This window comes from Molothrus aeneus, chromosome 15 (assembly GCF_037042795.1).
Source record: "Molothrus aeneus isolate 106 chromosome 15, BPBGC_Maene_1.0, whole genome shotgun sequence".
NCBI classification, from domain to species: Eukaryota; Metazoa; Chordata; class Aves; order Passeriformes; family Icteridae; genus Molothrus; species Molothrus aeneus.
In genome coordinates this window covers 14,210,689-14,225,629 of record NC_089660.1, presented here as the reverse complement: position 1 = coordinate 14,225,629, position 14,941 = coordinate 14,210,689, and the positions used below count along the sequence as shown (strand labels likewise).

At 42.4% G+C, this 14,941-nt stretch overlaps 1 protein-coding gene across 1 annotated transcript in view; it reads right to left on the bottom strand.

Moving 5' to 3' along the window:
* The window catches only part of WWC1 (WW and C2 domain containing 1), a 66,722-nt gene that overhangs the window by 13,696 nt on the left and 38,085 nt on the right, over window positions 1-14,941 (bottom strand). The window contains exons 5-11 of the mRNA XM_066560031.1: window positions 14,771-14,850; window positions 13,759-13,888; window positions 13,263-13,409; window positions 12,190-12,263; window positions 6,824-7,066; window positions 5,289-5,378; window positions 2,478-3,016 (exon numbers count right to left, since the gene is read on the bottom strand). Coding sequence (XP_066416128.1) covers window positions 2,478-3,016; window positions 5,289-5,378; window positions 6,824-7,066; window positions 12,190-12,263; window positions 13,263-13,409; window positions 13,759-13,888; window positions 14,771-14,850 — 1,303 coding nt within the window. The remainder of the gene's footprint in view (window positions 1-2,477; window positions 3,017-5,288; window positions 5,379-6,823; window positions 7,067-12,189; window positions 12,264-13,262; window positions 13,410-13,758; window positions 13,889-14,770; window positions 14,851-14,941) is intronic.

Sequence of the window (14,941 nt, the reverse complement as noted above, 5' to 3'; positions counted from 1 at the left end):
AAATGGAATGTCCAGAGCTTTTCCCCATAGGCCAATCCACATGAATAGAAGTTAGCACCTGTAACACAATGTATCAGTCATTAACTGAAACCAAGGGATCCATTTAACACTGGCATTCCCAGTTTAATCCATCCTCCATCCTGCCACCTGCCAGGACCAGGCTCCTGCAGTGCTGTGGATCACAGGCTGTGCTAGAGGTATATGGGCAGGCTCAAAACTTCTTTCCTCAATTCTCCTTCACACCTCCTAGTCCATGGTTTTAATAGGAAAGTAACTTTATCTCCACTGGCTGGCTTCCTAAATCTGATTCTTGGAGTTTTACACCCCAAATGCTGCTCTGGGAGTCCCTTTCCATGGGACTGGCTCCCTGGGAAAGGCACTGCAGGTTGGCCTCCACACACCAAAGCTCTCTTTCTCCCTCAGTTCCCAGTGCCATGGAGCCATTCCAACACAGAAAGCCTCATTCTCGACCACCTCCCCCAGCCCCTCAGGGCCAAGGGGGTGAATACACAAAGTGCACAACAGTGAAGTGAGCTCTGTGCAGCAGGGTGCTACAGTGTAAAGCTGAATAAAGAGGAATGCTTCCCTGACAACAATTCCAGTCACCCCTTTCCTTACTGGTTTTGCAAAAGACTTGGAAAGCTCAGTCTTTTCATGCAGCTAATTAACAAAAGATTTGGACTTTCAGCTTTTAGCCTCAAGTCTCTGAAGAGATATCACACTAATAAGAAAGTTTATGGAAGAGTTCAGAACTGACTCAACTCTCCTCCATTTTCCCAAGCAGGTGGATAACACTACCTGTGGTGTTTCATGGTTTTTTTCACTCACATCAAGAATTTAAAGTTTGCTCTTCTCTTCCTGCAATGGGCCTTGAAGAGCCAGGCCATGCACTGTCCTCACATCCAGACCATTTAATCACAGAATTCTGGACTCTGCCAGATCCCAGGTTTTGCTATTAATTTCCCCATAATCGCTCAGGTGTTCTTCAGGTGAGAAAGGCAACCTTATTTCAGTTTCAAAGCTAGAGGAGGTTCTGCCCTAGCAGAAGGCAGCAGCAGAGCCCTCAGATACAGTGCTCAGCTCTGCCTCCAGGACACGTGAGCGTGCTTTGCCCAGGGCTGACCACCCCAGAGCCAGCCCCTGCATTTTGGGTTACACTGAGCCCCCACCCCCCAAAATGCCTCAGGAGCAGAATCTCATCTCGTTATTGCCCTGAAATAAACTACTTATGGTGATTATTTTGTCTGCTGACTGGCTAACAGCAGTAATCACTTAATCTGCTTAACACCTGAGCTTTCACTTTAACAGCCTTGGCAAATCTTGAAGAGCTAAAAAGGTTAAAACTAATCAGCATCCAGTTCTAATAAGAATAATTAGTGTTTCCTACTCAAATGCATAATACCTCTTGCTTGTAGGAAAATGGCAGCTCAAAGGGAAGATTTGCACTTGTGTTTTCTATTGTGTTTTAAATAGTGTCAACCTTCTTAATGCAGAAGGTGGTGATAACATGGTACTAGCTCCCTTTATTCACACAGGCTGTTCAATAATCCCACAAAAAGCAGAAACAAACTGTACTGCTGGTTCACAGGACTGTAGCTTGCAAGTTTATATTGCCTTTAAAGCTCTTCCTCACTGCAGCTACAAATCCAGTCCTTTCACTCAATCCTTGTTGGATTTAACCCAACTACAGTCACAAGGGCTTCAGACAGGCCCTAGCACTGTGCCCTGGCTGTGCCAACTTCTTCAGCCCATCCATTCCAAAAAAGGATGAACCCTTCCTACCCACCAACAAGCCATATGCATATATGAGAACATCCACTATCTCTAAATGTCTTATTTTATCATGCTTACAATCTAAACACGTTTTTGTTGCTAAGAGACCAAAACAGCAGAATTCAAGCACAGTCTTGGTATGTCTGCTCAGCTGAAATTAATAAATTCATTGCCACTGATTTACTGGGAACCAGAGCAGCATTTTATGCATACCAAGGTGGTGGAGAAGGATTATTATTATTATTATTACTATTATAATTTGTTAATTATTAAGCTAAATGCCTTTTCCAGCCCTCCTCAAAAGCTTGGTCAAAAACTTTGCATCAATATGGCACCATGCGTCTCCAAGACCCAAAACAATACAGGACATTCTGAATAGTTCAGTGCCAAATCAAACCAGGAATCCCACCATGACCATCTATATTTGCACATGAAATCCCTGTGATTTGTGTATACATGCATCTGTGTACAATAAAAACACACCTAAATCAGTCTCCTGCAAGACTCATTAGATCAGTATTTTTGTGTACAAATTAAAATACCAACCCTCCCTCCCAAACAAGACAGAACACAGAGCTGAAAACATTTTTCAGCATAAAGATAACAAGATGACAGACAGCTTCTGAAACACTTGCTTCTCAATGCTTTATGAACTACATTAAATATAAATGCATGCAGTGCATGCAAATCTTCTCTTACCATACCTTGACCTAGATGTTTATCTCCTGCTCGAGGCTCTTCCAGTCTACAGTTGCCACTCCCAGTGTTTAGGGTGAGTTCTGACAGATTTGCACTTATCTCTGCATCATCAAAATCCATATGGCTTGAAAAGGCATCACCAGTTAGGAGTGGGTCTATCACCAGTGGAGAGCAAGGTGGGGATGGAGAAGAGAGAGATGACCTTGGGGACAGTGATGTCATGGATTTGGGAGTACCAGACAAGGACCTCAGAGCCTGCATGCGACTCGTGCTATCTGCTTTTTGAGTTTTTGCTACTTCATTCTCATGAATAGTGGTGATACAGCCTGATGGCCTAAACCCAGTGGCTCCTTCTAAGAGCAAGTCAAGCTTGTTTTGATATTCTGAGTCCAACTGCTCCAGCTGCTCCAGGTGCTCGTAGTAGAGATCAGTGAAACTGGCTGAGGTGGACGAATCCTGGCTGGAGGTGGCAAGAGATCCTCTGCTAGATGCAAGAGAACCAGGGCTGCTGCTCGAGGAGAGGGAAAGCATGCTGGTGGAGAGACTGAAGGAAACAAGTCAGAAAACCATGACACTGTATCTTCTGATTTCTCATGAAAGCACTGCAATGTCACCACATCTCTCAGCCCACAGGTGCTGCTTTGTTAGCTCAGGCCACACGCATTAGTCCCCAGAGCAACCCAGAACCACAGTCTGCACAGCAGGAACACTGGGGCACTGCTCAGTGAAACAGTATCCATCATACACATTTTTCTACTCACCATCTCAGACTCCTGAGAGTCCTTGTTTAGCCAAAACAACTCTAATGAACAGTTTCAAACCAATTAAAATTAGTGCCACCCCCCTCCTCCCACATCTCTCTGGAAGGTATCTATGGCTCCTGTTAATCTCCAAAGCAGACTGCAAAAACCAGCAAGGCCCATGCAAGAAGATGAAGTTATTGCAATGAACTTGTCTGACCATCTGGAAATTTCCTTCCATTTGCCTCAATCTTGGAGCTGCAGCCAAAAGGCACTATCACAGCTGCCTGGAACTGGCCCTCAGAGATCACAGCAGCCAGCAGTTCCCAGGAAGCTGGCAGGATTTATCCATGTGAAAGACTGCTACATGGAATCCAGGGCCAAGAGAGCAAGGGAAAAAGCTGGGGCTGGGCTGTGAAATCAATTCACACGCCTTATTTATCCCTAGAGTTCTAGGTTCAGAACATAACTGACAACAAAATTAATTTTAAGCAGGTGCTGTATAGAAGTCTGTCCAGATGAGAAAGTCCAGACACCACAGCAAAGTTTTCTGCTCAGGAGACCCAGCAAGTATTCCAGTAGTGACTACAACATGTACCATCTCTAGAAATTCCATTTAAGCCAAGACTCCTGCTCTGCATATTGAAGACCTTGGTTATTATTGACCCTCACTTCAGATGCGGATTAGCTATTGAAAAAATTCTGAATATGTAAAAGTGCCTTATGTTTGCCCCACTGAAAAACAGTGAGATATTAATAAGCCTATAATAATCCCTTATTTATTATTTATAGGGTAAAAGCTGGAAGCTACATTTGTATAATTATGTCCATGACCTTATGAGAAAAAGGCAAGTATGTTGTATTTAGTATAATTTTGGCAGAAAATGTCTTCTGACAGATGTGCTCTGCAGCACATTTGCTCAAAAAAAGCTTCTGATAGATGTTTTTGCATATTGGCAGTATATACACATCTGTTGAAGCCTAATGAATTTACAGCTTTTCAGTGTACTTTACTATGAAAAGGGAGGGATTTGAAATTAATCTTTTCCCTGTCAAAAAACTGGGCTCAATTTCCTTTTGTATATGCCCTTGAATGCCAGACATTTTGCATTATGGGGTTAATAACAAACACTTATTCTTATGAAGGAGCATGCCAAGAACACTGGGCACACGGTTAGGAAGAAATTAGTTTCACATGCTTCTTGGTCACCTCAAAAGATCCCTAATCAGCTAGGTGAAATGAAAATGTGATGCATTTCCACTGCATAAAAGCCTCACAGATAGCTATTCTCCATGCTGGCTTATTTACATGTCAGTCTTGCACTATGATTTCTTTCCAGTCTTTTCGGTGTCATCTTCACAAAATGAAACAGAATCCAAGTGGAGCAGAAGCTACAAACAGAGTAAATTCAGTACACACTGGTAGGAAAAAAAACCTCAACCAAACAAAAATCCCACCAAACCTTCTTGGCTATCAGAATGATAACAATATACTTTAGCAAAATGATTTGGCCTTAGTGCCTGCAGTCATGCATTAGTCTGGAAATAGCAGTCCTGTGTTCTTCCAAAACTACAGCCTGAACTAGAAGCCATTCCTTACACCATATGAACCACAAGAGAATCAGGGATATCTCTATATATTGGCCACATTACAAGCCACAGCACACTTGGAATTAGAGAAATATGATCATTCATCCATTAATTTGTAGTTGCATTAGTGAGATTCACTCCACTTGCTGTCAAGCTGTCTTTAGCATACTTTATTCATGTAATACTTCAGTAATTCAAACTCTAGTGAATAAATCTCAGCTCTCCCTGGTCATCTGAATATTACTGAAATAGAAGGGACTGTGCAAACTCCTGCTGTGAGACAGAGGCACCACCAGGAGGTTGAAAAGTGCCCATCTAAACTGACCTATGATCCCAAGGCTTCTCCTTCCCCTGACTAAACAGGGGCCTGAGGCCACTCCTGAAAGGCCTTTCAGCCCTCAGCTGGGAGCTGGGATTGTGAGCAGAGAAAGGCAGTGGCACCATGTGCAGCAAAAGCAACCCCAGCTGCTGGAAAGGGTCACCTACCTCTTGAGCTGGGTGTGCAGCATGGCCACCAAGCGCGTGGTTTCCTCCAGCTCTCGGACAAGCTGATTTCTTTTGCTGTTCAACTTCAATCTAAGAGAAGATCAAAGAAAAAGACAAGCTAAAGCAGCATTTAATATTTTAAATAAGGAGTAAAGGAAAAATCTACTTTTTTTTGCTGTGAAATCCTACAAAAGTTGATAGGAATACCCAGGAAAGAATTTGGTCAGGATGTGTAAGTATTTACCAACTTTAGAAAATGCAGAACTCAGTCCTGAAAACATTCACAACAACACAAAATAATTACAGCTGGTACCACGGAAGTTAATGTTTCTAGGATAGGCCTCAAAAGAGCTGGGCAGATTTTACTCACTATACACGATTGCATTCCTATAGTTCCTGTGTTAATAAAGTACAAGTGTCTTCATTTCCTTCCACTAAAGTCTATGGACCATCAAGGGTTACCTGATATAGTTATTAACCATCTCATTACAGCTTTACATTATTGGCTTTAGCAGCATCTCAGCTTTATTGCCCACCTGAACTGGTTTGAGACAAACACATGTGCACGTGGGTGCTCACACCCTAACTGAACAGGCCTCTGGACACAAAATCCTTCCCCATGCATGTGTTGTGTCTTTGGCACTCTAGAATGTGATCATATTCCCAAAAATCCCAAATGAAGGGGTATACCTTAGGGCAAGACCAGAACCATTTGTCAAACCACAGATACTTCAGGCAGGTAAAAGTCTCATGGTCAAGACATTTACATTTTTTCCAGCATGATAAAACCATGAAAAGCCTATGCAGAAAATTGGTGTCAGCTGGACAATGACCACCTAGAAGAAATGAAAGTATGGAGCCAAGGAGAGAGTGAATGTAATGTGCCTATTCCATATATGTTCAAGAGACTGCAGCTGCCAGAAACACTGCTGAGCCACCCTCATTAATGCATCCAGACTGTGAAACACCTGTAGGCAATGCCTCATGCAGTATTCATCCTCACTGTACATTCCCCTGAGATCTCCCCCTGCAACACAGGTAAAATTAGGGAAGAAAGTTGGCATTTTTTTCAGCTAGTTTAGATTCACAGGATATTCCCTGCAAGCCCCACAGCCCTGTCAAATACCAGATCCTACAGGAATCACATACAAGGATGCTCAGAACAAACAGCAAATTTAGGAATTTAAAATTCCATCTGCTGACATTTACCAAGGCCCAGACTGCACAGCAAATGTGGAAGCTGCTGTGAGGTGCTGGCTGCATACAGAAATGTTACACTACACCAACACTACACTGGGCTATTTTGAGCACTCTTTACATTCCCATAAAGGATCCATTGTAGGAACAGCAACCTTTCCCCATTGGCACAGGAAGCCTTGCAGATGGGTTGTTTGGGAGATGAGTTGAGAAGCTCTCTGAGTGGAGTGTCCTGGGAATGTGAGGGCACTGCTGTGGGCTCTCAGCCAGGGGATGCTGGCATTTGCTCCCAGTCACCTCTTGTCCAAAAAGGCCCTGCCCTGTGCCCACTAACCCACCTCTCAGTGAGAGCTTTGCTCTGAGTGTCTCTAGCAGCCTGAAGGTCTTCCTCCAGGCGCCTCCTCTCTGTCTCCAGTCTCTCCACCTCTCCTCGAGTCCATTTTCTGGGGCTGATAAATCTCATTTCTTTCAAGAGCTCCTCCTTCTCATTAATCAGGATCAGACGGTCCCGCTCAGAGTCCAGCACGCCAGGCCAGGCCTCGCTGTCAAGCTTAGCCAGCTGGATTTTCAGGTTTGCTATTCTGCAGGGGGAAAAAAAATGCAGTTATTCCCTGAGGAGTGCCTGACCTCCTGCTCCAGACACACAGAGGTGCACCATGACCAACCACATCTTCCAGAGCCCTGAGGAAGGCTCTCAGTCCAGGACAAACACCCTCATGTCCCCCTGACCAGAATGGTGCCAAGTGCTGGGATGTGGACATGCAGAATGGGATTTTAACTCACATTTGTTCACAATAGAAAATGAACTTTCTGGCTAATATGCAGTGTCCACCAGTCAGGAAATAATACAACAAAAATTCTGGATGTTAGAAAAGGTGATCAGATATACTGTAGGTGTTTCATATGCATTACAGCTGTGACCTCAGAGTAGTTTGTGTGGAGCGTATGATGTGATAATTACCTACTCTTTAATCACTTTTATGGAAATAACTGTGTTCTCCCCATGTTTGATTCAGATAAAGTTCAGTGGTTAGTCGAAAGCTTAGAAACATTTTGTCTTTACAATGAGGAAGTGAATCATATCTCCATGCTGCTACTGCAAGAATCCACCTGTGATTCAACAGTAAGCACTCTGGACACTTTAGGGAGCTACTTCTGGTGCAATCTGCACTTGGGGATGTGAGGAGTTGGAGAGGCAATGTGATCCTACCAAAATCCAGAGCTGCTTATCTGCATCAGAATCAAAGCCTATTTTCATTAGAGGTATCATTCCAGATTTCAGGTGAAAGCCTGTATCACCAGTCCTTCAGCACCACACCACATCAGTTCAGGGAGGAAGATAATGACTAAAAGCAGCAGCAATACAGATGCAGAATTTAGCAAGAGCTTTGACTGACAGAGGAGGAGAGCATAGCTTGTGGCAGGTAAGGAAGCTGCTCACTCCAAATATCCGCCTGTTCCCAATTTCCCAAATATCTGACCTGCTCAGTTAGGTCCACAAATGATCAGCTTTGCAATGCAAACACACAGAGAGAAACAGAAAACCAGCAGCAGGCCAGGATCCAGAACCAAGGGCAGTAATGCCAGTCTTCCCAAAGGAAGCTCTCTCCTTTGTATTCACTAACCTGCAACTCTTCAAGACCTGACAGGCTGATCATGGTAGTTTGATGAGAAACAATAGTACAGATAAATCTGAATTAGAATTACCAAGGATCTGTGATTCTGAACTCACACAATCCAAAAAATCAAGTGGGAAGCAGAGAACGGGAAGGACAGAATGGGCTGGGATGAAAAAAAATCTGCAAAACTTAGAAGGCAAACAAGGAGAGAAAAGTATTTTGCAAGATATTTGCAAAAAAAAATTCACCTGACTGAACATCAGAGAGGCAAGGCATATGTGCCTCTTCATGTAAGGAAGTCAGGTTAATCCCTCACTTGGGTTTAGCAAATACATAAGAAATGGAAGTGACATGTAAAATGAATGTCCAATATGCTTCTCTCTTTGAAAAGGGCTTCGTGATCTGGTGACAGACTTACTGCACTTAAATCAGGCACAGCAAATAGTTGCAGGTACTGATGTGGATTCACCTCTGTAGAATTTGGTTTATGCTGCAGAATTGCCAAGGTTGGTGTGTGTTCCCTGCAGCCAAGCAGCACACAGGCAGGCTCAGAGCAAATTCAGTGCCAACCAGCAAAATCAAAGTGTGTGGAGTAAGCAATAAGATGCAGATCTAGGCAGCAGCAGCTACAAGGCTCCTGAATAGCCTTGAAGAATAAAGCTTTGTCTTCCAAGCTCCAGAGGCCAAGAGGAACCTGAGTCCAAGAGAGCCTGTGAAGGATTAGACTCACAGACACTGACCTGCCTCCACCACCACAGGAGACAGACATGAGATCACCCTTCTGAAGAGAAGCATCACTTTCTGTAAACCCATTTCCCACAGCAGGTTGCTTACTCTAATAAAAGTTCCACAACTGATAGATATTCAGCTCAACTATTTTTAGGTCGTCTTAAGAGCTGTTTTGTTTTTGAGTGCCTGATTAAGTGCAATACTGTGCTCCAACAAAGAATTAAGTGGCATTAATTCATAATCCAAGAATTCCTCAGTGCATTTTGAAGGGATATGAGTCTAAGAGGATTGGCTGGCATAAATCTGATCACTTTTGGCATACATTTGCATGCATATGGCTTTTCCACTGGAATTTGTTCTCTATGCATTTCCGAGTCTAAAAGCTTTGTTAAACTAACCTCCAGTTTTACCTTTGGTACATGATCATTATTTTCTCCCTTCTCAGTTAAAATGAGGTTTATTATTTTATTTTTCCAATGAAACAACACCATCACTAAAGAAACACGTTGCAGAAGGTCTGCACTTGGCTGAACACTCCAGCCCTTCAGCATTCACTGCCTGAGTCTGAACCAGTGCTGAGCCAGGCTGGGCTTGCAATGCTGGCTCAGGTCACACCACCTTTCTGAATGGCCACCACACAGAACATACACAACAGGAAGCTCAAGTTTTATTTTATTGTTCTCTTTCTACCTAGAAAAGGCAGTGAGATGATTTATTCATTGTCAAAACAAGGCTCTTTTTTGTTAATTAGGGAAAGTAACTACTTTCTATTATTATACAACACAGGCATAGCATATAACATTTTTAGTGTCTCTAGAGATTGTTCAGAGCACATGCATCTCCACAGGAGCACAAGATGTGTCTCTACAACTAGTAATTAACAATCCTGTACCAGATAAGCTTCTGTTCTTGAGAAAAAAAACACAAACTAAGTGGGAGGTGTGGTTTAAAAACTGACCAGTCAAATATCCACCATTGTTGTAATGTTGCTTAATGTGACATTAAAGTATTTCATTTTAGGAGATTAAAAAAACATACTTCTAAAATCCCTGAGTTACCACCAGTCACACAGAACCCAAGCTAAAAGTTTAACTGCTGAAGAAATCAGAAGAGTGCAGGGTGCAAGTGCTACACAAATTGAGGTACTGCTATGTGTCTGAAATTGTACAGAATAATTTAATTGCATCTCTGGTTACATTTATGCTGCAGCAGCTATCTCCTTGCTGAGATGTAGCAATGACAACCTTTTTGACATGATGCCATTCTCAGTTTTGAATATGATTAAGCCAAAGGTTTGTCACTGTAGCTGCCCTGTGTCTTTTTTTGGGTTTTATATTATCTGCTCTAGGGGTCTGCTGTCTGCCTGAGCTGGGACAGGAAAGGAATTAGTGGTGGGGAAGGGAACTGGGTCCTGGCAGTTCTGGTGGTGAAGTTCAGTGAGATATTCACCCACAGCTGAGCTTTTGGTCTGGTCCACAGTAATGGTGCAAACAGTGTCTGCCAGAGCCTTTCTAAAGCACCAGCCCCTTACAGATCTAGTAGTTCTAAACTAATTAATATGGGACCATCTTGATTTCAAACCTTAAGTTTTAGCTTTCCAGATACCACAGAGCTAATGAAACACATGTATTTCCATCACTTGGCTCCTTCACAGTTCGTGCGTGGGCAAAGTACTTAGTCCTCTATTGTGTTTTTGGAACATTTTAATGCTGCTGTGGGGACAGGAAACACTTCAAACATCACAAGGAAGAATTTTCACAGGAACAGAAGGTTCCTTGTGAGTCACTATATCCATAGTATTGTTCCAGCTTTAAACCAGTTGAGGTATTTGTTTCTGCAGCTCCCACTAAATACTGTGCCAAAACCATGGTATTTTTATAGCTGGAGATCTTTCCATTTTAGCATCAACTATTCATGACCATTTAGAGTCATCTTTTCTCATGAATATGTTTTTTCAACTTTGAGAAAAACCTATAGATAACTTAAGAAAAATATGGGGTATGAGCAGCAAGTATTCTTTAACTGCAAGGTGTTTTTATGCCCCTCATCACCACTTCAAATGAACCACTGTGCTGCCTTAATAAAGTTCTCTCTCTTTATAAAGAGCATATTAAAAGAGCAAGCTTGTCATTATTCACTTGCCCCTCCTTGGGAAAGGTACAGGATAAAGGAAGAGTATTCCTCTTCAATCTGAATGTGTAAAGTCAGTGTGAATTAAACTGAAGCCTTCAGCAAAGCTTAAAAGTAAAAGGCAATTTTAACATGCCAAATTAACCACTGCATCTGGAATGGTATTTTAATGTTGCTTTTAAAAGTCACTGAATCATTTGAATGTCAAGGTGGTTTGGCAAATCTTGGACTGGCAAAATAAACAGTTCTGATAAAATTGCTGCACCTAAGTAAAGAAATACAAATTTGTGTCAGAAGCAGTTGGGCACACAGTTTTTGACAACTGCCACACACACAGATCAAATTTTATGCCACTGAGAAGCATGGCCTACTGGCCACTCCAAAACACCAACATCAGAGCATTATGAGTAACCTCAGCCTGAAGGCTCTGGTTACTTCTAACCAGAGGCTGGAGAAAAAGCCTTCTCTTTGCATATATCCCAAGCACAGATTGTACCACACATCTGAACTTTGTTATTCTGGAGTTGCAAAGTCCCTCTAGAGCAGTTAAAAGCGAAGAAGGTCACCACCAGCAATGGTTACATCACTGAACAAAGACTAGGCCAGCCAAAGTCTAAGCAATAATTCTTGGTGGTTTTTCATTTAACTATGCAGTTGTGTTACCTATTATCTATTAAGAAGTAAATCCTGGAAAGCTTTTGCTTAAATTGGCCTGTTAAGTAGATAGAATATTTTTTAATCTATTCTTCATTCATTTGAGATCAGAGGGCAAAGGTGAAAACTTACATTCTTACAGATAAGCTCTGGAATTGCAGCACTGGCCATATTTTGATGTGAGGTGTTAACACAATATACATTTCTCCTTATCACACTTAGGCACGCAAGCATTCATTCATTTCAAACAAGGTAAGGAGATGCCTTGCAGTACAGTCTCCTTATTAGGAATGGGGAAGCACTGGCAACAGGTAGCAGAACCACTTATGTCCCCATAGGTGTGGCCAGACTGAATTCTTTATGCATTAGTCAGGCCTTAGTAATTTCTAGGATGGTTATTTATTTCTTGAAAGATAACACTGGCCCAAAAAGCCTATTGTCTCACTGGCTCCAAAATGACCACATTTACTAAGCAGCAATGCTGGGTTTCAGACTGGTGGCACCTCTTCTAGTGAAACTTCTCCTCAGAATGAGCTGTGTGACAATGAAGAGGCAATGGGCCAAAGGATTACCTTCTCTTCGCCTCTTCATACTGCAGCCGCAGTCGCACCTTCTCGGCCAGCTGGTTACTGCTGCTGCCCACAAACTGAGACAAAAACACCACATCAGCAACTGAGCAACCACTCCTCCTGTGATATTTCCTTGACACTCTTACAAGTGACACTTGATCTTAGTCATTTCCTAGTTAAACCAATCATAACACAGGAACATGCTGCACTTAAATACATTTTTCATTATTTCTTCAAATACTTAAACCCCAACAAGATTCAAAGGCCCTTTCTGACCTAGAAAGAAGACAAAAACCACCACATCTCTCTTGGGCTTCTATTTCTATGAACACACAAATACTTTTGCAATCCTCCTTCTTAAATCCTCTCTGCATCCTTTAGTGCTGCACTGCAGTTTGGTTTGGATGACATCTTGCTTTGGCTGTAAAGTCTTAAAGACAAGGGACATCCCATCATGCCCAAATCTGCAGATCTTTACTAACATGTGTGGCCCTGACTGCAAGTGGCTGCAAACCTTTAAGTAAAGGCTCACAGGAGAGGCTCTGTGCTGTCCTGTGAGAAATAAGATGTACCCCCAGCACTGCCTGAGTCCTTACCAAGGCTGGGACCAACCTGACACTTCTGATCTCCTGGCACATGTGGGACTGAAAGTTTATGTGCACTACAACTTTGGTGGCATCAAAATAGCTGCAAATAAGCTGTTGTTGTCACTTGTAACCCAGTGAAAGGGTTTGGACACCCTAAGGGGAAGAGTCCTCATTGGAGCTTAGCCCATACAGACCTGCTCAATGTTTCTTGTCTCATAAGTTATTGCTATAAAGAGCTAAAGGAGTGCTTGTATCACAAGAAGCTACACCTACAGGCAAAATCAAACTTCCTTCCCTTTTATTCCTACCTGGGTTTCTCTGATAGAGACAGTGTGGGGAAACATCAGGTTGCCCTTAGATACATTAACACTGCACACAGAAACAAAGCCACACCAGTTTAAACCAGAAACTTGTCCATGCTTGGAAACTCATGCTGAGTAGCTCTACAGACAGTTCAGAGGAATGTCTCCATTCTCACACATTACTCACATTTCCTGAAACATCTGTCTGGGAGCTGACATCCAGGTACTGCCGGGGTAGCAGAGGGCTGGAGCTCTCCACAGACACACTGCTGGCCCACAGGTCTGACTGGGATCCTCTGTCATTCACAAAGCTGTCTTTTAACCTGGCTAAGCTCTAAAACCACAAAAAAAAAAAAAAAATCATGAGGTGAGCTCATTTCTGCCCAAAGTACCTCAGCAGCTACATAACTTCAGTCTAACCCCATGACTCAGATCTGACCATGTCTGCTATGCCCACTCAGACTCTGCAAACTCGAGGTCAGGCATGGCTGGACTGCATTTTATACTTCTCATTTCCACCATCTGAAGAACTGCAGAGACTGTGGTCCAACCCCAACACAAAACTAGTTTAATAAAAACCTCAGTTATGTATCTGAAATACAAAATACTTAAATTACTTCTCAGAAATTCAATCTTCTAGCAATGGTGACACAAAATACTATAAAGTCATCTTGTTTCAATACCTGAATGAGGTCTTGTTTTTCCTTCTCCCCTGATGTGATGGCCTTCTTGAGAGCTTTCATTTCACTTAAAATAGCTTGTGCCTCATCAAGTTTGTAGCCACCTTGAGTATCAGACATTTTCATGTCAATTCTGTATAGAAATTTAAAAAAACAGTAAGCTAACACTTAATAACATCCTAGATGCATGTGTCTTGACAGGGATTTTTAACAAAAAAACACTCCAAACTCTAACAAGGACAGCAGAAGGAACAAAAGACCCCACTCCCCACTGCCTAAGTTACTCCACTCAGCAGTACATTAAGTTAGAGCTCTCATTTCAGCAATATCATCATCTCTTTGACTCCTTAGGGAGGACAAAGGTGCATACAAACCCCCCAGACAGTGTGTTAGGGCAGACTGCTGCTAGCTGCCTTGTTCCTTACCTAGAGAGGATCAGCTTAGCCATCTATGAAAATTACCTTATTTTCAGTCATGATTTCAAAAACCAGGCACAGACTAACATGCACAGATGTATTTGCTTGCACAATTTAATTACAAGCCACTTCATCCTTTCCTTTCCTCAAAGGAATTCTACCAGGGTTGACCCTTATAATAAATATTCATCTGAAAGATGCCAGATGTTTGTTCACACAAAGGCAAGTACCTGAAACTTTTCCTCCCCCTGCACTCCACCTCCAGTCTTTCCTCAGTGCCCTAAATCAGTGGCTCTTATAATTAAGACAATGAGCTGTAGTGTCATCCATATTGAGCAGTACTGAGTAAAACAGAATATCAGTTAACTGATGAGATCCTGGTTCAAAACCTCTTTGCCATGAAGTCAGTTCTAACCTGGTCAATCCCACACAGGCACTGATTTGAGAGAACTCCCCCATGGCTGTGTACTGCTTTCAGCCTAAAGATATCATCAGCAGCATATTTCAGCTTGTTATTAGGCAGCTATTTATAAATGTAGTGGGGGATGCATTGCAAGCCAGAGATGTTCTGAAAAAAAAGATCTTGAGAACACACTTACTTCTTCAGGGTTTGAAATCCATGCTCTTTGTACTGGAGCTCTTGCTTCATGTGAGCTACTTCTCTCTTGAGTTTATTAACCTGCAGCAAGGTGTCACATTTTTAGAATGCTATTTTATATGAGTATTTAGGTACAATGCTACCCATTCAGTTCAAAACTTATTCAGTGTAG